The sequence below is a fragment of the Lepidochelys kempii genome, chromosome 27 (assembly GCF_965140265.1).
Source record: "Lepidochelys kempii isolate rLepKem1 chromosome 27, rLepKem1.hap2, whole genome shotgun sequence".
NCBI classification, from domain to species: Eukaryota; Metazoa; Chordata; order Testudines; family Cheloniidae; genus Lepidochelys; species Lepidochelys kempii.
The window spans coordinates 17,609,186-17,634,513 of record NC_133282.1 but is presented as its reverse complement, the minus strand read 5'-3'; the positions used below and the strand labels follow the sequence as shown (position 1 = coordinate 17,634,513).

The 25,328-nt window shown below is 61.4% G+C and overlaps 2 protein-coding genes across 6 annotated transcripts; one reads left to right on the top strand and one right to left on the bottom strand.

The window, feature by feature from the left end:
* The first annotated feature begins 34 nt into the window (after nt 1-34).
* On the top strand, nt 35-25,075 carry P3H4 (prolyl 3-hydroxylase family member 4 (inactive)). 3 transcript variants are annotated; one of them, XM_073326225.1, is made up of 13 exons: nt 35-1,452; nt 2,354-2,509; nt 3,676-3,777; nt 4,909-5,017; nt 7,112-7,375; nt 7,664-14,146; nt 18,661-18,810; nt 20,059-20,230; nt 21,541-21,669; nt 22,180-22,325; nt 22,730-22,813; nt 23,421-23,562; nt 24,828-25,075. In XM_073326225.1, the coding sequence occupies exons 6-13, from the start codon at nt 13,589-13,591 to the stop codon at nt 24,839-24,841; spliced, it is 1,395 nt and encodes a 464-aa protein (XP_073182326.1). In that variant the 5' UTR covers nt 35-1,452; nt 2,354-2,509; nt 3,676-3,777; nt 4,909-5,017; nt 7,112-7,375; nt 7,664-13,588; the 3' UTR covers nt 24,842-25,075. The 3 variants fall into 3 exon arrangements, with proteins under 3 accessions (XP_073182326.1, XP_073182324.1, XP_073182325.1); XM_073326223.1 differs by having other exon boundaries at nt 7,072-7,375; XM_073326224.1 differs by having other exon boundaries at nt 4,906-5,017; nt 7,072-7,375.
* FKBP10 (FKBP prolyl isomerase 10) lies at nt 668-13,914 on the bottom strand. 3 transcript variants are annotated; one of them, XM_073326222.1, is made up of 11 exons: nt 12,561-12,628; nt 10,583-12,076; nt 8,141-8,286; nt 7,529-7,718; nt 7,052-7,197; nt 6,405-6,594; nt 4,844-4,989; nt 4,147-4,336; nt 3,606-3,748; nt 3,216-3,379; nt 668-2,494 (listed from the first exon to the last, which is right to left on the bottom strand). In XM_073326222.1, exons 2-11 carry the CDS (start codon nt 10,771-10,773, stop codon nt 2,309-2,311), a joined length of 1,692 nt encoding a protein of 563 aa, XP_073182323.1. In that variant the 5' UTR covers nt 10,774-12,076; nt 12,561-12,628; the 3' UTR covers nt 668-2,308. The 3 variants fall into 3 exon arrangements, with proteins under 3 accessions (XP_073182323.1, XP_073182322.1, XP_073182320.1); XM_073326221.1 differs by lacking the exon at nt 10,583-12,076 and having other exon boundaries at nt 12,561-13,914; XM_073326219.1 differs by lacking the exon at nt 12,561-12,628 and having other exon boundaries at nt 8,141-10,676.
* Nucleotides 25,076-25,328: the final 253 nt, after the last annotated feature.

Sequence of the window (25,328 nt, the reverse complement as noted above, 5' to 3'; positions counted from 1 at the left end):
GTCTGGGATGCCCACCGAGGCCTTCGGAACTTGCAAAGGTGGGTAAGCTAGTTATCCTCATGTTCCAAATGGGGAAACCGAGGCACGGGAAGGTGAAGTGTCACAACTAGCAAAGGAAATCGCATCCCCTGACTCGCTGCTCTAACCTCGAAGCTTGCGCTGCTTCTGTATCTGAGAGATTCCAAGGGGAAGCGCAAAGACCTGCGTCCCTGCAGAGATGGCTAACCCAGCATCCTGTTCCCAACAGTGGCCAGTCCTGGCTGCTTCAGAGCAGGGTGCAAGAGAACCTGCAGTGGGCAGCTAGTCGGGGGCAGCTGCCTGACCCACCCAGTGACCAGCACCTCTCCCCGCTAAGCAGCCTGGGGCCAGCCAGTCTTCCCAAGGGCTTCGAGGTTAGAACAGCCGCAGCTAAATATCTTTAAAATGTTTTTAGCCCTTCCTCTGAATCTGGGGGTGTCTGCGGACAGGTGGGAGCCCCGAAGGAGGCGAAGCCTTTTCCAACCCAGCGTGGCAGATGCGAGAAGCTTGGATGGGAGGCTTATCCAGCCAGACCCTCCACAGCTCCCCTCACTGGGACAGCGAACACAGACCCGCGGATGGGGACCTCTCTGCGTGCAGACAAGCGCAAGCAATGTTTCAGCCCAAAATAACGTGCTGGGAAGCAGAGTTGTTGGAAACCACTTGAAATCAGTTTATTGGGTGCAAGGCAGAAATTGCTATTGGGGGGTTGTTTGAACCTTCACATCGTCTTGTCCTTGCACTTCGGATCTTTTACCTGTGCCCAGCAGTTGGCGCAGACGCTGTTGTCCACTGATCTTAGGACACAAACCTTTAAAACCAGGGGGAGACACTGGCCCAAATTTGCCAACGTGGGAGACTAAATTCAGGCTCCTGAATTATATTTAAGCATCTCAGTAAAAGTGGGCTGATTTCCAGGGGTACTGAGCATGCCAACCTCTCGTCAGCAGAATCAGGGTGCTCAGAAACTGAAAATCAGCCCACTTGTGTTAGCCCAGCTGGGAGAGTTTGGGCCCTGGATTTTCCAAACTGACCGGTGGTTTTGGGGGCCAAACTGTGTAAAATCAGGCCCCATTAAGGTATCTCAAGTTCAAGCCCCGAAATATCGCTGGGCCTAAAACGACTCATCACTTTGAAGAACTGGGTCTTGGCTTTCCTTTCTGGTACAATTCAAGCTGTTGCAAGAGCCTGGACCAGGGCTAGGAAATGGCATTAATTTTTCTTTTTTAAATCCCTTGGGAACAGCGACTGGGTTCCTTACAGGAAAAGCTCCAGCAGATGCCAACGTGAAGTGACTGCTTTGAATTCATGGCCCTTGCTCCAGCTACAGCAGGACGCCCTTGCTGCCTCACGTTCTGCACTCTGGGTACGCGCTGGCTGCTACAGCTCCGATCCGCACAAGAGCAGCGCTGCTGAAATGCTCAAGGAGCCAAGGCGAGTGAAGTCCAAAGGCTGGGTCTGACAAGGGGGGCGGGGGGAGAAGACGGCGTGCAATGGAGTCTAGTTCACAACTGGACCGAACAGGAGCTCCTGGCTCTGACATGGGGGTTACAGGCAGGGCTCTCAGCTAGACAGTGTGGATACCACCAACTTCCAGGAATCCCAGCCCCGCACCCAAACCCCCTATCACTGGAGAGAGCAGATGGTGGGATGGGCACAGGTGGGATTCATCCAGTTCTGCTTCTGGGCTAGGGAGCTAATCTGTGTCCACAGCAGGAGCCCCCACCCCGTCAGAGGCTGGCAACGTGTTGGAGAAGCATCCTGCACTGGGAACAGGCAGGCTGGGTGGGCCTGTCTCTGCAGGGGACAAAGGCAGAGTGCAAAGCCAGGGATAAAAACACTCAAAGCCCAGAGAAGAAAAGTCTCTGGGTTCTGCTCTCAAAGCACTGGATACAATTCCAGGGTAGTTTGGGAAGGGGTGTCAATTACCCCCCTGTATCCCCTAGAGCCTTCAGGCCTGGGGTGTGGGTGGAAGTCCGAGGAAATAGCTCACGATTGGGTCTAGTTTCTGTCTAGGCTCTGCCTTTAAGGGCAAGAACTTGGGACCTTCTGGCCTGGGTTTGTTATGTGGAGTTTTTCCCCTGATGGCTTGTTAGAAACACTTCCAATAAAACACAGTTAAATAGAAAAAAAAAACAAAACCAAACAACCTTGCTTTGCAAAGGGGTTGGCACTAAAGTTTCCTGAGCTGGCTTCTCTAGACCACGGTCCCTGTGGTGATGGGGGGAGCAGCCCACTCCAAGGTTGGAAAGGACAAGAAGAAACGTTGTCTCTTGAAGGCAGGAGCTCCTTAGAGCTCCTCGTGGATTCTTTCCTGATCTTCATCTGATTTCAGCTTCAGCTCCTCCGCGGTGATTTTCCCGTCCTGGTTCCGGTCCTGGTTCTGAAACATGTCGGCGATGACCATCTCCGGGTCGGAGCTGGGCATGAGCCGCCCCTTCCCCTCGGTGAGCTGGGCCTTGATGAAAGTGGAGAACTGCAGCAGGGAGAGGTGAGAACAGGTTACGTGGCTGAGCCCACAGCCTGGGCCCGTGAGGGATCCCAGGGACTCTGTGCAGTGGGGCAGGACAGCATGCAGCCAGCTCCGGGGTGGAGGGCAATGGCCAGACAGGGCTAGCATGCCGCATGATAACGAGGGCAGGGAGCACCCCAGCGCCAGGCTGCAAGAGGCTCCCCTCCAGGTTTCCTGTTCTGCGATGCTCTCAAAGCTTCCTGGGCAGGGTGGGCACACGGCCCCCCCGCCTCTCCTCAGCCTACAGCCAGGCCCAATTCAAGCTGCTGTGCTAACTGGCCTGGCCTGTGGCTGGTTCCCAGCATGCCTTGTGGCACAGGTGGCTGCGGGCCAGAGGGATGTTGCTGCCTGGCTGGACCCCGGGCGTGTCCCAGCAGGGGGTTGCTCAGAGTCCGCACCTGGCCCCTTCCTGGCTGTGCCTTTGGGGTTAGCCGGCAGGCGGGCTGGACTCGCCTAGGGCAGAAACCCTGGTATTGCCACCTTAACGACCATCCGCCCACGTGTGTGCCTTAGTCACAGATTTGCAGCAGCTCTGGGGACTCGGCACACGCACCGGATGCCAACTGGGCAGCCTAACTGGCCCCTCCCTTCGCCTTTGAAAAGCCCAAGGGATCCGAGACTGCTGCTGGGGCTGTGTTCCCTGATCCCAATTGCTCCCCCCACGTGCCCGGAGCTTCGGCTGCACCTCTTCACGGGGGATCTCGCCATCCTTGTTCAGGTCCATGTCCTCATACAGGTTTGCGGGTGGGTCCCCGTGCCAGATAAACAGGTAGCCCTCAGGGACTCCTTCCTCCCTGGAGAGCAGCTCCACCTCGAACCGGAGCACAGCACTGCCTGGCACGCCCCGGGCTGAAAGGCAAGGGGTGCATGTCACCGATCCCTCGTGTGCTCGGGTGCACTAGAGTGCCTTTGCACCATGGTGCAACATGCAAGAATGAGCCTCTGAGCACCCAGGCTGGGCCAGCTGGGGAGCTAAAGGCCAAAGGAGACCACTGGGCCACTGCCAGGTGGCTGAGGCTGAAGAGCGAGTTGCAGCCACAAACCGACCTGCCAGACAGTTCCCCTCCCCACTCACCTCCGTTTTCTCCGTGCCCCAGGTGCGGGGGGATGATGATCACGCGTTTCTCCCCTATGCACATGTCCAGGAGGCCGGTGTTCAGGCCATCGATCATCTTGCTGGTCCCGAGCGTCGCGTCCTGCGGGTGGTTGTAGTCGTGGCTGCAGGAGGCAATGCAGACATTGGACGGGTGAGTGAGAGGACTTCCAGAACCGGGGCTGCACACACAGCCTGCTCCCCGCAGGATCCTGCCTTAGCCTGCCGTACCAATCAGCTGTGGAAGGGGAATTCTGCCGGAGGGTCAGAGGAATGGCTAGTGCCCAGGACCTTACCCCGGAGCCAAAGGGACGATGGTGCGACCAGCAGCACAATCTCCCCGAGTTCAGCCACCTCCATCCTGCTTAGCTTGGCAGAGCTCACCGGCTCCGTGCCCCAGCCCCACAGCTGTTAGAACCAACCCACGAGCAGCAGCCGGACGGCTGGGATTGAGCGGGGACTGCGGGGGGATCCAGGCTGCCCCGGAGTCCCAGACAGCGGGGGCGGGCGGGGACACACTCACGAGGAGAAGAGCTTGGTGCCATCCAGCAATGAGCAGTTGTAGTGGTAGCGGATGAAGTCGCGATCCTGGGTGGTGACGTTGCAGCCCTCAGGCCGGGAGAGGGTCTCGATCTCCACCGAGTCCAGGGGGTTATGGAAGTCAATGACGTGGATGTCGAAGATCAGCACGGCTGAGCCGGGGATCTTGTTCCCTGGAGGAGAAGGACAAAGGGCCCGGTGGGGGTGAGGGGCTGCGGAGAGCCAGAGAGGGCAGAGTCGGGGAAAAAACCTGCCTCCCCAGGGGCCGGGGCAGGATTGTTCTACAGGCCAGACCCCTGGGTGCTAACTGAATGTGTCCCTGCCCCTCCTCCACACCCAAGAGACATCCCCTAAGCCGGGCCCTTCCCCTAAGCCAACGCCCCCACCTGACAACCCCACCACGGGTGCGGGGGGTCCATGCCCTTCTCCTGCGGGAGGCAGCCCCCCCCCCAGCCTGAATTCCTCTCCTGGGGCAGCTCTCGCCAGTCGGCTCCAGGCAGGTGGGTGATCCCGGCCTGCTCCCCCCGTCATGGGCACAAGGACGATTGAAACGATGCAGGAACCGAGGGATTGTGTAACGGAGCCAGCGGGGAGCAATACGGCATTGCTGAGCACGTCCGTCCCCCCGCTCCCTGCCCTGCAACCCCAGGGCTGGGCCACCCTGCGGGGACCCCCCCTACCGGCTCCGTTCTCCCCATAGCCCAGGTGCGGTGGGACGATGATCCGTCTCTTTTCTCCGAAGCAGACGCCCTGCAGGCCCTGGTCCATGCCGGGGATGACGTAGCCCTTCCCGATGTAGGTGTCGTAGGTGTGGTTGCGGGAGTAACTGCAGCAAACGCAGCACCAGGTCGCAGGTGAGCGCCGAATGAGGGGAGCATGGCAGCGTAAGCTCAGTCTGCATCCCCCTGCCCCTATCCCCCACCCCACAGCCCGGCCCCCATCCCCCACCCCACAGCCCTGCCCCATCCCCCACCCCGGCCTGCATCCCCCACCCCACAGCCCTGCCCACGTCCCTAGAGCCCTGCCCCCATCCTCCACCCCAGAGCCCTGCCCCTATCCCCCACCCCACAGCCCTGCCCCATCCTCCACCCCGGCCCCCATCCCCCACCCCACAGCCCTGCCCACGTCCCTAGAGCCCTGCCCACATCCTCCACCCCAGAGCCCTGCCCCTATCCCACACCCCACAGCCCTGCCCCATCCTCCACCCCGGCCCCCATCCCCCACCCCACAGCCCTGCCCACGTCCCTAGAGCCCTGCCCACATCCCCCACCCTGGCCCACATCCTCCACCCCACATCCCCCTGCCCCATCCCCCACCCCGGCCCGCATCCTCCACCCCACATCCCCGCCCACATCCCCCACCCTGGCCCACATCCTCCACCCCACATCCTCCACCCCACATCCCCCAGCCCTCATCCCCCAGCCCACAGCCCTGCCCCCATCCCCCACCCCGGCCCGCATCCTCCACCCCGGCCTCCATCCCAGAGCCCTGCCCACGTCCCTAGAGCCCTGCCCCCATCCTCCACCCCATATCCCCCATCCCACAGCCCTGCCCACGTCCCTAGAGCCCTGCCCCCATCCTCCACCCCATATCCCCCATCCCACAGCCCTGCCCATGTCCTCCACCCTGGCCCACATCCCCCACCCCAGAGCCCTGCCCACGTCCCTAGAGCCCTGCCCGCATCCCCCACCCCCCACCCCACAGTCCTGCCGACGTCCTCCACCCCGGCCCGCATCCTCCACCCCACAGCCCTGCCCACATCCCCCACCCCACAGCCCTGCCCCCCGGCCCCATTCCCCACCCCACAGCCCTGCCCACGTCCCTAGAGCCCGGCCCACATCCTCCACCCCACAGCCCTGCCCACGTCCCTAGAGTGCTGCCCACATCCTCCACCCTGGCCCACATCCTCCACCCCACAGCCCTGCCCCACCACCTCGGCCCCACCACCTGGGCCAGCGTCCCTCCCGCCCAGCCCTGCTCAGGCCCCTCCCACCCAAACCGCATCTCACAGCCCTGCCCAGGTCCTTGCACCCCAGCCCACATCTTCCACACCCCAGCCCTGCCCAGGCCCCTCCATCCCAACCCACATCTCACAGCCCTCACCACCCTGCACCCCCATGGTGGGGGCTGTGTGGGGAGGAGCTCTGCTGCGTGGCACCAGAGAACAAAGCAGGGATTCGAAGCCCCAGGCACAAATGGAGAGGAACGCGCTCTTCCATAGGCCCTGCCGGTGGCCAGTACCTGGAGTCAAAGAGCGTCCCGTCCATCAGGGTCCCGTTGTAGTGATAGCGGACGAAGTCGCCGGTCACGGCCTTGCGCTTGCAGGCGGCCGGCACCTCCAGGTGCTCCAGGGAGATGCCGTCTTTGGGGTTGTGCAGATCCACCAGCAGCACATCGAACACCAGGGAGGCCTGGGGCGGGATCACCGTGCCTGGGTAGGGAGGAGGGAAGGAGGGTCGCGCCCAAGCAGAGCCAGCCCCTAGGCTGTGCCCAGAGCAGCCGGAGCGAGGGATCTCTGTGGGGTGGAACTGCAGCCTCCTCATGGCTGGGGTGGCCACAGGGCCAGTCACCCCCTCCTCTTTTGCAGAGGAGGGGCCTCCGGAGCGGCCGACCCCAGCACACCCCGCTCTTGCTCCATGCAGTTCACAGCAGGCTGCGAGCTGTCGTTATCGGCACGCGGCAGCTCCGCGTTTAACGACACAAGGCGGAGCTTCCGCCATGCACCTGATCGTGGCCCTGACGTACGTACTCAGAACCCAGAGCTGCCTCGGAGAGACCCACTGCCGAGCAGGGTCCCTTCGCTCCCCTCTGCCCCGGCTGCTCAGACCCTCCTCTCTGGTCACCAATACTGCCTGGCGAGATCTGTCCCTGCGGATGCCCTGACTCACCATAGCCCTTCTCCCCGTAGGCCAGGAAGGGAGGGATGATGATCCTCCTCTTCTCCCCAGCGCACATCCCCAGCAGGCCCTCGTCCATGCCTTTGATCAGCCAGCCGGTGCCCACGTAGGTGTCGTACGTGCTGTCCTTGCTGTAGCTGGCACCAGGGAGAGAACGGAAAAGAGACGAGGGGAAGAACGACTCCGGGGCACTGGCAGCGTCCCCGACCCAACCTGCTCAGCGCAGGGGTCCTGGCACGAGCGGGCTCCCCCTCCCGCACAGGGAGTCACGGAAAGTGAACTCACGCCTCCCCCAGCCCGGCCCCTCTGAGTCAGGTGAGATGGGTCGGGGGGGGGGGCAGGGCGCGTGCGAAGCTGGCCCCGCTGCTTCCTGCTCCGTGCAGAGAGGTGGAGGGGTCCCCAAGGCGGGCAAGCTGGCCTTTGTCACTAGCCCCCGGGGTGCTGCCCCTCCAGCGTGGCTCCCTGTACCTGGAGTCGAAGTGGGTGCCATCCAGCAGCGTGCCGTTGTAGTGGTACCGGACGAAGTCCGAGTTCTCCACGGTGCGATTGCAGCGCTCTGGCTTGTGCAAGGTGGTGATCTGCAGCTTGTCCTCCTTGTTCCAGATGTCCAGCAGGATGACGTCAAAATACAAGGTGGCGTCGGGGGGGATCATGCCAGCTGCGACGGACAACAAATGAGACCGGCTCAGCCCTGGGGAGCATCAGAGCGAGGGGAGCAGCCTCATGGCATGAGGCCGGGACCGTTCACTTCAGCTCCTCGAAATCCACCCACAGGCCCCCCACTACAAAGGGCCAGAGCCTGCCCTGGGGGTCCCTGGACTCCCCTGCACACATCCAGTGGACATCAGCCCACAGAGGTGCTGAGCCCTGCGGAGCTCATGGACCCACCCTCGGGGGCCTTTCTGCCTCCCGCGTTATCCCCAGTGAGAAGAGCTTAGCGCGCGAGGCAGGAGGCAGAGCCCCGCCGCGACATGGGCTGACAGGAGACAGGGGTCGTTGGGCCTGACCTCGCTGCACCGGAAACGCCCTGGGCCGCAGTAGGACGGATGGGCGGGGCCCTCGCATTCGACCCCCCCTTACCGACGCCGATGCTGCCGTAGCCCAGATGGGGAGGGACAATCAGGTGGCGCCGCTCGTTGACGCACATGCCCTGCAGGCCTCGGTCCATGCCGGTGATCAGCCGGCCGACTCCCACCACGCCCGCCACCGTGGCACCTCTGTCGTAGCTGGGGCGGAACGGAGGCAGACACGTTAAGTCCCCCTCTTCTGAGGGCCTGGGCTGTTCGGGATACTGCAAAGCAGCGAGGATCCTTGGCCACACCAGCCTGCCCCACCGGTCCCCCCAATCCCATAGCTGGCCCCAAACGATAGGGTTGCAAAGTTCCCACCCAGCCCTGCCTGTGGGGCCTGCCACAAGACCAGTCTGGTCATTTTTCGGTGACTCACAGCCTGAGTTTCCAACTCCACCCACGGCTGGACCAAGACACATCACCAACACATTGCAGAGGCGGTGGAGTCTCCGCCACGGGAGTAGTTCAGTCCAGGCCGGATGTCTTTCTAAACCACACGCTCTCACGCACGCAGAAGGGAAGGGCTTGGTACTCGAGTTACGGAGTGAGGGGCTCTGGCCTGCATAGTGCAGGTCTGCCTGGAAGATCGTAACGGCCCCTTCAGGGCTCAAGAACTCGGACTCGAGCACTAATTAATAACTGATTATTACGCACCATTGGCCCCATGCCCCAAAGCCATTATGGCCCAACATTTTCAGAAGTCTAATCTAATTTTTGGGGGCTTCTGTGGCTGGGAGCCCAACTCGCCACTCACCTTCCAGCCACAGAGCTGCGGGAGCCCAAGGCGGCTCAGCTTGGGCACCCCAAATTAGAGGCCACTTCTGGAAACGCTGGCCCCTGTGACTCACCCAGGGAGTTGGCAGCAAAGTCAGGAATAGGATCCAGGTCTCCTGAGTCCCACTGCTCAGCCAATCCCCATGTCTCTCTGTGGTTAAAGCAACCCGCCCATGAAATGACAGGCTAGGGGGATGCCCATAATGTTCTGCAGAGGATGGATTCTGTCCTTTGTTCTTGGAATAACGGGGGGCAGAGGGCACACGTGTGTTGCGTTTCATGGTGGAGCGTATAAACGAGTATAACGTCCCACGTATGCCACTGGCCAGATTTCTTTTGCAACTCAATCTCTGAAGCAGATGCAGCCCCAGCAGTGGGCAACAATCCCCTTTGACTGGAGTAGAGCTGATGTTCCTGATCCTGGGTCTGATCCTGCATTCCTCACACACTCGGAGGCTTGGGGACGCAGGATCAGGCCCTTTGTTTGCAAAAGTCATTCGTGATGTTTAAGCTGGGACCAAATGCAAACAAGCATCTCACCCAGATAAGCACTGGCCGGCTGACTCTCGGGTGCTTCCAGGTAACAGATATGCCCCATTCCCAACACTCTGAAGCGTAGTTAATGACCCAACACCCGAGCCTCATTTGTAACCTGCAAATTACTCTGATTTTTAAATCTTAAAACCCACTCTTTCAGGGGCAGTTCGGGCTCGTTACAAGTGCTCCGAGACGGAGATCCTTTGCTTCATTTAATGGCCAGCGAAACTTTTCTTGCGGAACCACGCTGCAGCCATCAAGACAAAAAATTATTTTAGTCGGAAAGGTTTCCCCGGGGCCCCATTTATCTGTAAGGCTCATGCCTGGCGGTGGCTGCTGGGTGGCTAATTTACCACACTTTTTACGCTTAGGCATTCAGGGAGAAGTAGCAAGGTTTTAAATATTTAAAACCAGAGCAGATTCTCTGGAGTGTTTCGCTGGCACTTCTGAAAACCTGCCGGGAAAGCAACCGTTACTGCACTCCGCTGGGCCTGTCCTGAGCGTAGAGGAGTCTGTCTTGGTTCTCCGCAGGCCTGCGCAAGGGGCCTGCTTTGCCTCTTGCTCCCACGGGTTTCAATCAGGAGAAATTCCACGGGAGTGACACCAGCTCTGCAACCCCTGACTGGCATCAGCATGTTCTCGCTTCTTCTCCCCTCCCGAGATCGGGGATGGTTTTGTCGGTGAACATGGAGCCACCAGAAGGACACGTCTACAACCGACGAGCTGGGCCCCGCTGCACGTCCTGCAGCCCCCCAGGGCGGCCGCGGCCCCTGGCCCGTCACAGCCCGGGGCCTCAAACCCGGGGACCGGTTTTTCTTCCCTTCGGGAACTGCCCTGCGCCCTTGTGGCGACCCAAGCTCCTGCGCCGGGCACGCAGAAGTGCGCGGGGACCCTGGCATGGCCACAGGCATCGATTCGTGGCCTGCCAAAGCCAGCCAGATAAACGCCACATGCCAGCGAGCAGGAGAGAAATGTAACCCACCCTCTGAAACAGCAGCTTCCCCCTGCAGCGGGGGCAAAGGAAAGTGCACAAATGAAGAGGGGTGGGGGGCTGCAGCAGGACCCCCCCCCCCGCCATGACACTAAAGTAGCCAGGGGGGCAGGAACGCCTGGTGCAATTTTATACAGACCAATTCTGTACCTGGAGTCAAACTTTTTGCCGTCTTTGAAGGTCCCGTTGTAGTGGTAGCGGATGAAATCCCCCATCTGGACTTCCCGCAAGCACATCTTCGGGATGTAGTATCTGTCGATCACCACGTCTTCCAGGGGGCCCGGGTCCCCCAGCCCCGGGGCCCCCAGCAGGCTCAGGAGGAGGAGGCTGCCCAAGGCCATGGTGCTCGGAGTCCGGGCGGCGAGGGAAGGGGCTGGGCTGCTCGGGAGGCTGGAGCGTCGCTTTCTCGCTTCCCCGCCCGGCCCCTCGCCAGGAATTTTGTCAACGTGTAAAAGGGGCTTGAGGCCACGTAGCTGGCCGCGGTGATTCGCGGCGGCTGCTCCGAATTCAGCCCGGAATTTCCCCCGCGACGCGGGCGGGCTCCGGGGACGCGGGGGGACGCGGGGGGATTTTTTTTTTTTTTGGTTGCAATTCTTTGCGGGAAGGAAAACGCTGAAGCAAACTATTGTCTTGCAAGTTTGTACAGGGAGAGGTCCTACCCCACCAGCAGCCCGACTCCCCCTGGGTCCTAGCGCCGCTGCGCCTCGGCTGCCCCCCACCCCCCGGCTCTCTCGAGGTCCCTTCCAGTCCGCCGAGTCTACGATTGGTAGTGATCAGCCAGGAGTAATAAATACAGGTGAATAATTATTAATAGCAATCTCTCACACTTTAAAACCTGCCGAGGCAAGGTGTGAAGTGCAAAGGACAATGAATTAGGCCTGGCTGGTGTCCTATGTACCAAATGCACATCGGACCATTGCAAGCATCTCCGCCCTCCCCAAGCTCTCCTGCGAACAGCGGTCGCCAGGGTTAAGCGAGCTCTGCACATCCTGGATGCAGAGCAGGTGTCACGTGAAGTCGGAAAGAGGCAGCCTAAAAGCTGCAGGGCAAAGGAGCTGCCAAGAGACGTTTATTGGTGGAGGGGGGAAGCACCAGGGAAGAAATGGCAGCTCCCCTGGCCCTTGCCCGTCGGCTCAGCTCCTGCAACCTGCACACACTGCTTCCGGGAAGTGGGGTTTATTTGAAAGGATTTCAGCCCTGGGGAGAGGTGCCAGCTTGGACAGCTCTGGAACCTGAGTGTCTCTGGGCATCAGGGCAAACCCTGCCCCGGTGCCAGTCTGGTGCAACTCCCCATCCCGGGGAGAAGGGTGAGCTGTGTCACGGCCAAGTCTGTGGCCCCTCTGAGGAGCTTGCCAGCAAAGGAGCCCGTTAGTGCCCGTGGTCCTGAGGAGCAGAGATGTGGCCCCTCTAGGAACTGAGATGGGACCCACTGGCCATCAACAGATGGGAACAAGGATCCAGCCAGAAGCTTGTTGCTGGCCCCTGGAGTCAGTAAGTCCCCTCGTTGTCTGCAAGGCTGATGGATTCTTGGCTTTACATGTTTAGGCACAAGGGCTGCTGCCAACCATCCCACCTAGGGCAGAAAGAGGTTTCTGTCCCTGTGACCAGTCGCTGGCCCTCCTAGATGTGGGGAACTTCCTCTCTCTGCAGTGGTGTGGAAAGATAAGCACTGGTTATTTTCCCAGCAGTATGTGTCTCCTACTGCAGATGATCAGGTGTTAATCAGCCCATCACTCCACCTCTCTGTGTTCAGGCCTTGGCCCTGCCCAGCGTACAGACTGGAAGGTCTTTGGGACAGAGACCTGGGCTTCAGAACTGTCTGCAAAGCCCCCAGCACACAGCTGGCATTGGATAAATAATAATGCTTGCTCCTCTTCACATCTGACATCCCTGCAGGTCTCTGCTTCCAGGTGCAGGACGGCACTCTGGGGGTGACATGCCGCACCCTGGGCAGAGACATCAGACAGCACAGGGCCTAGCCCCCACTCACGTCCTCCAGACAGGAGCTGAGTGGTGTACAGCTCCCATAAGCAGTCATGCCCGGACTGTGCAGTTGTGGCCAGTCCCATGAGCCCCTGACACAAATGCTTCTTAAGCCCAGCGCAGCACTTGTCAAGCTAAAACTCACCTGCATGGAACGCTCTGCCCCTGCCTGCCTGTGACTGGGGGCTGCACAGGGAGCTTGAGGATGGAGCAGATAATATGTCCCTGTGCGTGGCTGGGTCCCCCGGGCGAGCACAACATCGTCTCTTGCACGGCAGCGTAATAAGGAGAGTAACGGAACAGGATCCCAGTTACTGTCTGGCCCCACAAGTCAGTGGGGTCCTTCCCGGGGCCACTCGCCTGTTCCTTTGGCATGACCGGCTGGGAGGGACGCCCTGTGGATTTGGGCAGCGGTGGCTCAGCCGGCGCTGGGGCTGCCTTGTGAGGGCAGCCCCCTCCCCAACTCCTTCCCCTGCAAATGTCCCCTCTACGGCGACATGCTCAGTCAGAGCCAGCGCTAGGCATAAGCAGACTAAGCAATTGCTTGGGGCCCCAGTGGCTCAAGGGGGGCCCCTATTAATTATTAGGGTGTGTCGGGGGGAGGGGAATATTCCTGCTTAGGGCCCCAATGGGCTACCACCAGCTCTGCACTCAATGTCCAGGGCACAGTGTGCCAGGGATAAACGGGTGTGGGCGAGACCCTGGTGCCACAGAAATCAGTGGCCACAATCCCATTGCCGGCAGCGGGGCCAGGGGTTCACCCAGCCCTTGCAAGGCACAAACGCGGCGCAAGGCGCAAACTCGTGCAAGGCACAGAAGCGGTGCAAGGAGCAAACTCCTCCAAAGCATAAACTCGTGCAAAGCACAAACGCGGCGTAAGGAGCAAACTCGTGCAAGGCACAGAAGCGGTGCAAGGAGCAAACTCCTCCAAAGCATAAACTCGTGCAAAGCACAAACGCGGCGTAAGGAGCAAACTCGTGCAAGGCACAGAAGCGGTGCAAGCAGCAAACTCGTGCAAAGTACAAACACGGCGCAAGCAGCAAACTCCTCCAAAGCATAAACGCGTGCAAGGCACACACGGGTGCAAGGCCCAGCCGCCGGCGGGGGCAGCACTAAGACCCTGCGCATCCGCCTGGCCCGGCCCCCTCCACTCCCCGCCTTTCCCCAGACCAGATGCCGGATGGTCCCCCGGGCTGGGCCGCTCCTTCCCCTGCGTGTGCGGCGCGGCGCGGCGCCCGGCGGGCGGGCATGGAGCGGGGAGGCCGGCGGCGGCTGCTGCTCTTGCTGCTGGCGGCGGCGGCGGCGCAGGGCCCCGCTCCGGCCGGCGCGCAGTACGAGGAGTACAGCTTCCGCGGCTTCCCGCCCTCCGAGCTCCTGCCCCTGCAGAGCGCCTACGCCGAGGCGCTGGAGCAGTACGAGGGGGAGCGCTGGGCGGAGAGCGCCCGCGCCCTGGAGGCCAGCCTGCGCCTGCACCGCCTGCGCCGCGACAGCGAGGCGCACTGCCAGCGGGCGTGCGCGGGGGGCGCGGCGGGCGGCGCGGCGCCCGCGGCCGCGCAGGAGGCGTGGGGCTGGGAGCTGGAGGTCTTCGGCCACGTCCTGCGGCGGGCCGCCTGCCTGCGGGGGTGCAAGCGCGGCCTGCCGGTCTTCCAGCTCCGCTCCCCGCCGGCCGAGACGCTGCGCGACTTCCAGCGCCGCGCGCCCTACCTCTACCTGCACTACGCGCTCTTCAAGGTGAGCCGGGGGCGCAGGCTGCGCGCGGAGCATCCGGCCCCTGGCTCGCTCCCTCGCCGCGGGCCCTGCGCCTCCGCGCGGCTGGAGCCCGGGGGGCAGGCCTGGGCTCCGTTGCCCGACAGGGGGGCGAGGGGTGTGCCTGGGAGCCTGCCCGCGCCCGGCTCCTGCTCTGTCTCGGCCCGTCTGTAGCGCACCCATCTCGCCAAGTTGTCTGTCCCCGCTTCCCAGGGCCTCCCGCCGGCTCAGTGTCTCCCCGAGGCGGGCCCAGTCCCGCAGGCCTGGCCTCCTGGGGCCTCTGGCCTCCTGGGGCCTCTGGTCCTGCGGCCTCTGGCCCTGCTCCTGCGGCCTCTGGCCTCCTGCGGCCTCTGGCCCTGCTCCTGCGGCCTCTGGCCCTGCTCCTGCGGCCTCTGGCCTCCTGGAGCCTCTGGCCCTGCTCCTGCGGCCTCTGGCCTCCTGGGGCCTCTGGTCCTGCGGCCTCTGGCCCTGCTCCTGGGGCCTCTGGCCCTGCTCCTGGGGCCTCTGGTCCTGGGGCCTCTGGCCTCCTGGGGCCTCTGGCCCTGCTCCTGCGGCCTCTGGCCCTGCGGCCTCTGGCCCTGCTCCTGCGGCCTCTGGCCTCCTGGGGCCTCTGGCCCTGCTCCTGGGGCCTCTGGTCCTGCGGCCTCTGGCCCTGCTCCTGCGGCCTCCTGCGGCCTCTGGCCCTGCTCCTGCGGCCTCTGGCCTCCTGCGGCCTCCTGCGGCCTCTGGCCCTGCTCCTGGGGCCTCTGGCCTCCTGCGGCCTCTGGCCCTGCTCCTGGGGCCTCTGGCCTCCTGCGGCCTCTGGCCTCCTGCGGCCTCTGGCCCTGCTCCTGCGGCCTCTGGCCTCCTGCGGCCTCTGGCCCTGCTCCTGCGGCCTCTGGCCTCCTGGGGCCTCTGGCCCTGCTCCTGCGGCCTCTGGCCCTGCTCCTGCGGCCTCTGGCCCTGCTCCTGCGGGGGAAGTGACACCGTCTGCAGGACGGGGCTCTTTGGCCCCTCAGGGCAGGGGGCAGCATCCCTACCCTGCGACGTGCTCCGCCCAGAGCAGGTTGTGAGCATTTAACAGAGAATAAATCCGGGCAGGGCGCGGGGGTCAGCCGACGATCGCGACGGCCCCTTCTGCCCTTGGAATCCGTGGGTCCCACGGGAGCCAGGTGCCCGGCAGAGAACGAGCCCTTGGCTGTGCGTGGGTGCCCTCCCCTGCTTAGCCTCTGTGGGCTTGTGTAAATGTGAGCCGGTCCCTAGTCTGGATTTCTGGTGCAGACGGGCCCTCTTGGTGTGCTCCCTTCCCAGCCGGAGCAGGAATGTGGCATTTGCGTGTTTCCGAGTGCTTTGCCCAGTGGGTTTAATGGGGCACCAATCCCACTGCTGCGAGGGGACTGGCCAGCAGCCATGTTTCTTATGTGGTGGGTCGTTATTTCCTTTTCACATTTAGCAGGAGCTGCAGGCTCCCTGTCAGCAGCTGGGACCAGCATGTAGCTTGTGTGCGCCAGGATGGAATGTTAAAACCTTCGCCAGTTGCTTCTGGTCTTTTCTTTTCTCCTCCCCTTTCTCCCCACCCCCTTGGCTAGCCCTCTCCACAGCTAGAGCCAGGAAGCCCCCTGACTTGGATTTGCAGGAGGAATGCAAATGCCACGTCCCCTGTATCCAGAGCCGCAGAAGCCTGGATGTCTGCTGAGCACAGACCTGGGCAATAGACTCTGCAGGGATCCTTGGCCGGGGCGGGGGCGGGGAGAGGGCTAGATCAGTCTTTTGGACCCATCGCTGGCTGCTGCTCCCTATGGTTTCACTGTCCCATAGGCCCTGTCAGCTCTTCCCTGCCCCCTCTGCTCCAGCCCCGCAGTTCTTGGAAAGCAAAAGTTCCAAAACTTCTGTTTTCTGGGGCAGAATCTGTTTTCCCCTTAAAAAGAAAAGGAGTACTTGTGGCACCTTGGAGACTAACCCATTTATTTGAGCATGAGCTTTCGTGAGCTACAGCTCACTTCATCGGATGCATTGTTGCTTAAGGGAAAGGTCGTGGTCACTTCACAATGCAGTTGGTGCTCCCATCTGACTGCCTGGCTGGAAAGGGGAGTCGGCTTACCTTGGGGGGTGGGGGTCCTTTTGGGAAATCCCTAGAAGCCCTAGTGCTGGTGCATGCCCAGGCCCTGGGCAGGACTCAGTGAGCCGCAGTGTCCACATGGCAGAAATGTTAATGCTTTTTGAAGAGCACAAGGGAAAAGGGAGAAACAAAGGGTTTTCCCCGGGGCTCCCACTTTTGTACCTGCTCAGGAAGGGTTAATTTAACAGGATGATGAAAGGGTTTTCCCGTGTGGGCAAACAGGGCAGGAGACAAAAGGAAACTTAGTTTCTTTCTTTGCAGTTTTACCCCTGAATAGAAGACCTCTGTGCATACGGATCTATCAGTCACTCACCCACCTTCCCACCCTGCAATTCTAGCTCCTCTTTCTGTTCGATTTGCCAGCAAAGCCAGGGAAGGCTGCGAGTCCAGTGGCCTGAGCAAAGGCCTTGGGAATCAGGATCCCTCAGTTCTAATCCTGGCTTTGACACCTACTTCTCGGGCAAGTCATGTTCCCTTGCTCTGTGCCTCAGTTTCCCCTTCTGTAAAGCAGGGATAATAAGGGCGGGGGTGTAGCAGGGAGGGGTTGTGAGGATTAATTAGGGTCTGATCCTGCAGTTCTTACGCATTGAATTCCATCGCGTGAGCCGAGCTGTGGGTAACATAGCCATTGCCAGAGTGACACCTGGAGTGCAAATGGATCCTTTAAGAGGATAGTTTAAAGTGCCCCAGTTTGAATCCAAGCTGCTCTTTCCGTGCACCATGCTGGGAGGGGCCCCGGGAGGAGTCTGTGTTTCACAGACGGGAGGCAGGCAGGAGTTTGCTTGAGTGCTTGTGCACACTTGGATTTACTGGCTAATTTTCTCCAGGCCAAAGATGTGAGGGTCCTGCTCAGGAGTAAAGTGGGATAGTCTGTCCTTCCTGCCAACACACCCCGTGTCCCCCTCGGCCTTGTCAGCCACAGCTCTGGCTGAGGGACTGTCGGCCCAGAACCACAGAATCTGAGGCGCGGTAACACTGGGGCAGTCCGTGCGGCTGATCGGAGACAGGAGAAATGCCATATAAGAGCCCAGCGCCGGGGGCCTGTAGGCCGATGAGCAGGAACAATCTGAGGTGCAATCAGACGTCACTGACCTGAGAAATGCCCCTAACCTGGGGCTGCCTGGGCCGCAGAATCACCTGGGAACCCTGGCTGAAAATTACAAACCCGAGAGGGGAAAGTTAGACTCCAAACTCTGTATTTAGGGACCCAACCAGACGTGGCCTGATTGGCCAAGGGGCTGAGCAGCCCCAGCTCCTATTGAGCTGCAGAGGTGTGGGTGTGTGAGGGGAAGATTTGCCTGCATTGGTGCCACGGGGGGGCCCACGATGTGTCATGTGGGCTCATTGGCTTTTTTATCGTCTGGTTCTGCCCATCGGCTGCTGCCGGCAGGGATTTGCCCCGGGGCTGCTGCTGCTGATCCTAGCCGCTGCCGAGCACTGCGTTGTCTGATTCCCACCGGGAAAGGTCCCTGGACCCGCACTGGGCTCCTTTTGCATCGCTAGCTATGCCAGCCGCCTTGGCCTGGCGATCCCATGAGATCACTTGCAGCTCGGCTGGGTTAGCAGCTGGAATATTAGTAGCATGCCGCGCTGCCTTCTGCACGAGAAGGTTGAGCATGTCCCAGCTGCTCGGGGGCGAATAAAGAACCCAGTGTATTCCAGCCCAGTGTGCCGGAGAGCTGCCTTCCCGCATTCAGTCTGGTATGATCTCAGGATGGGAAAGAAACACCAGGAGGGGAGGGATAGCCAGGGAGGGGAAGGATGGTCTAGGGGCTAATACACTGGCCTGGGATTGAGGAGAGGTGGGTGGAGATCCTGGCTCTGTGTCAGTCCCTTTGAGTATGTTACACGGGGATATGTTTTCAGAACCTCTGTAGGAGCAGAGGTTTCTGTGGGGCCTAGAAAGCAGGGACCAGTAGACGGGTGCCAGACCCTGCTTACAAATCTCTCCAGCAATTCCACTAGTCCCCTGGCAGTTTGCCCCTTGGCCGAGTGGCTCTTGGGGCATGTCCGCCCTCCCAAATTGTATCTCCTTCGCTGCACCGGGGTAGGTGAAGCAGACAGGCCTGAGTGGTGGACGCTGTTGGACTGGTCTAATGGTTTTATACTGGGATAGCTTAGCCCCCTGTGGGAAGGGGAAGGAGCCATGCGAGTATAAAGCCCTGCTACCTGAATGCCTGTGTCCATGCTGGGGGATCGTGCTGTGCTAGCTAGACTGGGATGACTAAATCCGGACAGCTTTGGTGTAGTAAGAGCCCTGTGGATTTTCTGGGCCGATGGCTGGCCAAAGCGGAGACGCTGAGCCCCACGTGGAGCTGCCGTGAACCCCGGGACTGAGCTCACTGGGGTGGCCGGGAGAGATCCTGGCCTGTGGTGTCGTGTGACTCTCCCCCTCTTTCAGGCCAATAAGGTGGAGAAAGCTGTGTCTGCCGCTCACACCTTCCTGCAGAAGAATCCCAAGCATGAGATGACGCTGAAATACATGAACTATTACAGAACCATGGTGGACGTGGACGAGTACCTCGTGGACTTGGAGGCCCAGCCCTACGAAGTGAGTGCGTCCCCAGGGAGCCAGGCTCACGCTGGTGGGGAGCCAGGCTCACGCTGGTGGGGAGCCAGGGCTGGGATAAGGGGGCTGCGGGTCGGGATTGAGAGGCATCAGCAGAGCTGTGGGCCAGGAGTGAGGACATTGACAGAGCAGGGGAGGGGGGCCATGGCTGCAATGGGGGGCTGCAGGTCAGGTTTGTGGTGCATCAAGGATGATCTGGGGAGGAAGCCCTTGCCGAAGAGGGTGTGGCTTGAGGGTTGGGGTTACTGTGAAGCTGTTGCTTTCAGAGCAGCAGGAGGGGCCGTGCTGGGCTGTCCTGCGCTGGCTGCTCCTGGGGCTTTGCCCTGGCTCAGCCTGAGGGGCTGACAGAGGCAAGCTGGGCCCTAGGCTGCAGCTCATTCTGCTCCAGATCTTGCCAAGAGCTCCCATATGTGGCAGGACTATGGGGAGGGAGGCGTTCACTGCCTGAGGCTACACCCAGTTTCCTGGCCTCTGCCCTATCTGCTCCTTGGTCAGCATTGCAGAAATCCATGTATCCGGAGCGGGGTGGGGAAGTAGGCTGGAACACCCCCTGAAAACGGGTTGTGACGGCCCGCTCCCAGGCTAATGCAGGGAGCCAGATCCAGCCCTTGTGAAGGTGTGTAGCGTCTCAGATACAGAAATCCTTTCTGTAGTGGGGGGCCCAAAACTGGACACAAATACTCCAGATGGTGAAGTTATTTAGTCTGCAGAAGAGAAGAATGAGGGGGGATTTGATAGCAGCCTTCAACTACCTGAAGGGGGGTCCAAAGAGGATGGAGCTAGGCTGTTCTCAGTGGTGGGCAGATGACAGAAGGAGGAGTAATGGTCTCAAGTAGCAGTGGGGGAGGTCTAGGTTGGATATTAGGAAACCCTATTTCACTAGGAGGGTGGTGAAGCACTGGAATGCGTTACCTAAGGATGTGGTGGAATTTCCATCCTCAGAGGTTTTTAAGGCCTGGCTTGACAAAGCCCTGGCTGGGGTGATTTAGTTGGGGATTGGTCCTCCTTTGAGCAGGGGGTTGGACTAGGTGACGTCCTGAGGTCTCTTTCAACCGTAATCTTCTATGATACCTGGGCCTGGGGCGGGGCCTTCTGCACAGGGCTGAATTCTAGGCAGCCCCAGTCTGACCAGGAGGAAATGGCCGAGAGGCTGGATCTGCCCCCTGTCCAGCGCGCAGTGAGGGTCTGGCGGGGCCCACCCATGACACGGGGCGGTTCCGATCCCTGCAGGCGGCGTTCGTGCGCTCGGTGAAGCTGTATAACAGCGGGGATTTCCGGAGCAGCATTGCAGACATGGAGCGCGCGCTGGGGGAATATTACAACGCCTATGAGAGCTGCCTGGCCTGCTGCGAGGGTGCCTACGAGCTGCGGGAGTTCAAGGACTTCTACCCGGCTATTGCAGGTGGGGGGCCCGTCCCTGGGGCTGCGGCGGGTGGGGGCACCTCTCCCAGCCTCGTGGAGCCACAGGGCGGGCTCTGCTGCTGGGCGCTGGGGAGAAGTGGCCAAGACGTGACCAAGTGTTCCACACACATGGTCAAAAAGGCCTGAAAATCACTATGCCAGTAAGTGGATCAGGACAGAATTTATGGTGCACTTTTGGGCAATGGGTAGCTGCAGTAGGTAAGCTAGACACTTGGACCTAGATTCTTCACTCTACCTGAATTGCCCTTGGACGGAATGAAAAGAGGGGACCATGGAACCATTTGTAGCTCCCTGTTTTGGGGCCACATGGCAAATTAGGGCTGCCTAGGGCAAAGAGAAAAGAATGGTAACTTGCTCTACAGCAACTGTGGTTGTTCAAGATATGTCATCTACATGTATTCCCTTCTGGTGACTCACAAGCAGTGACCTGGAAGCCTCTGTGTTCCCCGAGCCAGCTGGCCGCCTGTTTCCTGTTTACACACGCGTGTGGGTCCCGGGGGCAGGTGGCTCTCCACAGGGGCTGTCTGGGGCCTAGCTTGGTGTGAGTTGGGGGGGCTCAGTCTGTTTGTAGCTGGATGCCTGTGTTGCACGTGGGGTCCCCCTAGGGTGGGGCTGACGATGGGGCCCTTACGGGGGGCGCAGGGAGCTCAGCCTGCTGCTCCCTGGCTTGCATGTGCTCCGGGGATACGCAGAGGAGTCTGTCTCCGGGGCCGTGGAGCCGGAGCTTTTGCTGGGTTCAGGGAGGGATGTTCCCATCCCCACCACCCCCGAAGGATCGGTCCATACAATGGCTATTAGCCAGGCTGGGCAGGGACGGTGTCCCTAGACTCTGTTTGCCAGGAGCTGGGAATTGGCGACGGGATGGATCACTTGATGATTCGCTGTTCTGTTCACTCCCTCTGGGGCACCTGGCATTGGCCACTGTCAGCAGACAGGACACTGGGCTGGATGGACCTTTGGTCTGACCCATTCTGGCCGCTCTTATGTAAAGGGCAGGGACACAGGCCGTGTTCCTGGCTGGAGGGGACAGCAAGAGCAGCACCGGTGGGGGTGGTTTCAAACCAGCCGGTCCTAGAAACCCCAGAGGTGTGGCAGAGAGATGACCGTCTTGCACTGTGGCACAAGCCGCCCCATAAGTGATGGGTCAGGGAGAAACTTCCCCGTGCAGCAGATTGTCCCCCCGTCGGCCGCTGGGGGGCTCGTCTCCCTGGGCAGCAGGTGCCGGTGGCTGTGGGCAAGGGCGTCCAGGGCCTGGGGTGCCGGGCCGGTGTGACGGGCGTTTCTTCCCAGATCACTTCGTGGATGTGCTGCAGTGCAAGGTGGATTGCGAGGCCGACCTGACGCCCAACGTGGGCGGGTACTTTGTGGAGAAGTTCGTGGCCACCATGTACCATTACCTGCAGTTCGCATATTACAAGCGTGAGTCACTGGGGCCACATACTGGTTCACTGGTCCCTGTGGGGAGGAGGGAGGCAGACTAGGTGGGCAGTCGCGGGGCAGGGGTTTAGACCCCAGAGTAGCAGGGGATGAGCCGCCCACCAATGCCCCTTTGCCTGGTTTCGCCCCCTCCATCTGCAGCCAGCACCTGGGCACTTCAGATCCTCTCTCCTATTGGGGGGTCGCCCTGCCCCACAATCCCTCAGTGCTGTGTGAGGGGTGCCCCTCGTCTGTCTGGAGTGGGGGGCCTTGCCCCATGGCCCCTTGTACTGTGAGGGGTTAGGATCAGGGAGGCCTAGTGTTGGTGGGGGGTCCTTGTCCTTCTGCAAAGGGGGTGGCTTCCTCTGCATTGGGAGTTCTCACCTCCCCCCGTCCCTGGGTCTCACACAGTATGGGGTGTCTGTATCTGCCCTGCCTGGCTCCTTTACAATGGGGGTGTCTCTGTGCCGCATGCCCCCCACTCACGCCCCCCCGCGCCCGGCTCTGGTGCAGTGAACGATGTGAAGAACGCGGTGCAGAGCGTCTCCAGCTACATGCTCTTCGACCCGGCGGACGAGGTGATGCAGCAGAACCTGGTCTATTATCGCTTCTACCGCGAGCGCTGGCATCTGGAGGATGAAGACTTCAGTCCCCGCCCGGTAAGGGGTCCTGGGGGGCATGTGGGAAGGGCTGATTCATGGAGCCCATCAGTGGCTCCTGGGACCGGGCAGGGCTCAGGCTCTGGGAGAGGCCGTACCCCCCCCTCAGGGTCTGGGGGAGCCAGGGAGGGTGAAGCCTGGAAGATGGAGATGGGGAGCCTGGAACTGCTCTGGTGGCTGATTCGGGGTCCTGCAGGGGGTTTCCCCTCCCACCCTAGCGCAGGGACCCCTGGATGAACTGGCCCAGCTGCCCCTTGCTGGCTGGGCTGAGCGCAGGAGCTAACCTTTAACCCTTTCCACACTGGCCGGGGCTGGCTCTGCCTGGGAACCACTCCGCCCCATGCGGCAGGCCTGGCCGTGGGGGCGGCAGTGAGTCTGATGTGTGTCCCCTTGTCCCCTCCAAGGAGGCACTGCAGTATCACAACCAGACGGCCGTGCAGAAGAAGTTACTGGACTTTGCCAAGCAATATCTGCAGGCCGACGATGAGGTGAGCTGGGGCTGGGGCAGCTGCTGAAGATGGGGGTGAGGGCTGGGGTGGGAGGGGTTCCCCATTCAGCTCCCTGCTGCTGGAACCCTTTGGCCTGGGACCTGAGCAGGGCTGGGCCACGTCGCTGTTTGGATGGGAGCCCTGGGCCGTGCTGATTCAGTAACGGCTGCTGGATAGCGGCCTCCAGCGCTGCTGGGCCCCACCCCAGAGCTGGCTGCATTTTGGCTCCGGGGGAAATGAGCCCTGTGCGCCTCACTGATACGGACAGGTCTAAGGCATTGGCTGAGCAGGTGGCTTTGGAAAGGTCTCCCAAGGGGAGCAGTGAGGTGTGGCCATTGAAACTAGGCTGCCCGAAGCCCTGGAGAATCGGGGGGAGGATTCGGCACTGGCTCCTGGAGTGGGGCGGGCTCCTGCGGGGTTGCCCTGGAGAGTGGAGTCCGGGGGCAATCCCATGCCGGATCCTATTGGGGACTGTCCCCTTCCCACTGTGCCTTCTCCAGCTCTGCCGAGCAACGGCCCAGGGAGCGGGCTCGAGGGGACAGGCCTGCCCTGGGTGGGCCCAGGCGTCTGGGCCTGCGGTGACAGCCTCGCCCTCCCTGTGCTGCAGATGGAGCTGGCTGCGGGCGTGGAGCCGGACGGGCAGGACCTGCCCTCGGACAGCGAGTTTGAAGGCCAGGGCGACTACGAGGAGGGATTTTTCGCTGAGTGGTGGCAGGAGCCCAAGTCCAAAGGGGACAAAGCAGACCAAGGTTACTGACTGCAGGCTCCCGCCGCCTCCCAGGGCCTGTCACACTTCGGGGGGGTGGCCACAGTCTCCCCTTGCCCCACGGATGCAGCGGGAGCCCCACTGCCCTGGCTGGGCCCAGGGAGCTGAGAGGAGCAGCCACCCAGGCAGCTCCTGGGGTGACAGCGCAGCCTGGCTCTACCTCCTCACTAGAGCCCCCCCGGCTGCCCCCTTCAAGGGGGGCCCCAGGGCTGATGGCTGTGGAGATGCCATCCCCCCCCAGCCAGGGGCAGAAGGAGAAGGGCATGGGGGGAGCTTGCTCTGCCCTTGCCCATGCTCCAGCCTCTCTCACCAGCACTATGGGCCTGATCCTGAGAGGTGCTGAGTGCCCCCATCTCCCCATGGGGTGTCCTGTTGCTATCTCGGACCAACACCCTCCGGCCGGAGCACAAAGGACCCTGCTCGAGGCAAGGAGAGCAAAGTCTGTGGACTGGCCAACCCCCCTCTGCAGGGCTGCTGCTTCCCCCAAGGGCCTTCGTTATGCTAACGAGCCTCGCTCAGGGGCCTGTGCAGAGCTGGGCTCTCTCCTCCCTCCCCCTTTCCTTCCTGGCAGCCTCTGTCCTGTCTGGTGCTTCCCTGTCCCAGTGGGATCCCAGCCAGGTCTGTCGTCTGCATGGCTCTGGGCAGCCTCTGCTGTCTAAGGCTGTCAGCCTCCCTCCCACCCCAGGCCTGGAGCTGCAAGACCCTGGGGCAGGGGGCAGGCGCCACACTGCAGAGCTGGGAATTTATCATCCCCTTGCCCTCCCCCAGCTCCATGAGCCTGGGGGAAGCAGCAGCTTTGCCCCTAAGCTCCTGACCAAGCAGGAGACGATGGATCAGGCAGTGTTTGCCAGCTGCAGAAGTATGCCAGGTCTGCAGGGCACTAGATCCAGGCTGGGTGAGCCATGAGCTGTCTCTGAGGCTTGTCCCACATCTGCATGGTCCCCTCTCTGTGCCTGCCTCCTCCTCACGTTGCTCCCTCCAGAAGGGATTGGGCAGCACTTCAGTCTCCACTGTCCAGTCTCCTCTCCGCTAAGGCCCCAGGTTCTCCAACCACAGCCCGGTGCACGTGCTTGGCACCGGCTGGGGGGCCCCAGGCAGTCCCATCGGAGGAGGTGCTTGGCACTCCTGGCCCACCCAGGGCAGTTCCTGAGACGTGGCCGGCACAGAAACAGGGACCAGACCCTCCTAGCCCGGTGCCCCGACACGCAGCCGGGCCCGCCCCTCACGGCAGCTTTTCTTTGTTTGCAGAGAGGATCCGATGAGCAGCATTCGTGGGGGCTGAGTGACATCTTCAGCTGGGTCTCTGCCCCGACAGCCCTCCTGCCCCATCATCTCACCTGGGTCTAGGCCAAAGGGGCCAGGGGGCTGATGGCCCCAAATAACCCTGTGAGAGCAGTGGGGCGAGGACTGCCCCGAGAGCAGGACTCGGGGCTCCCCCAGGCTCTGCCATGTATAAACACGGGCTTGCCCGGGGGTCCCAAAGGGCCCGGACCTTCTGCCTTTGCCTTTCGTGCCTAAACCACCTTAAATAATCCATGGACTCCTGGATCCCATTGGCCGAGCTCCGGCACCTCTGAACCAATCCCAAGCCTCGCCTGCTCTTCCCATGAGGCCTCACTTCATGGTACTTGAATAACACCCCCCCACCCCCCCCCCCGCTAACACTTGAGAACCCCAGGGCCTGGCCCCCTGGCTGGAGAACGAGGCTCCTTGGGGCTGGGTGGGGTGGGTGGGAAATGGCCCCTCTGG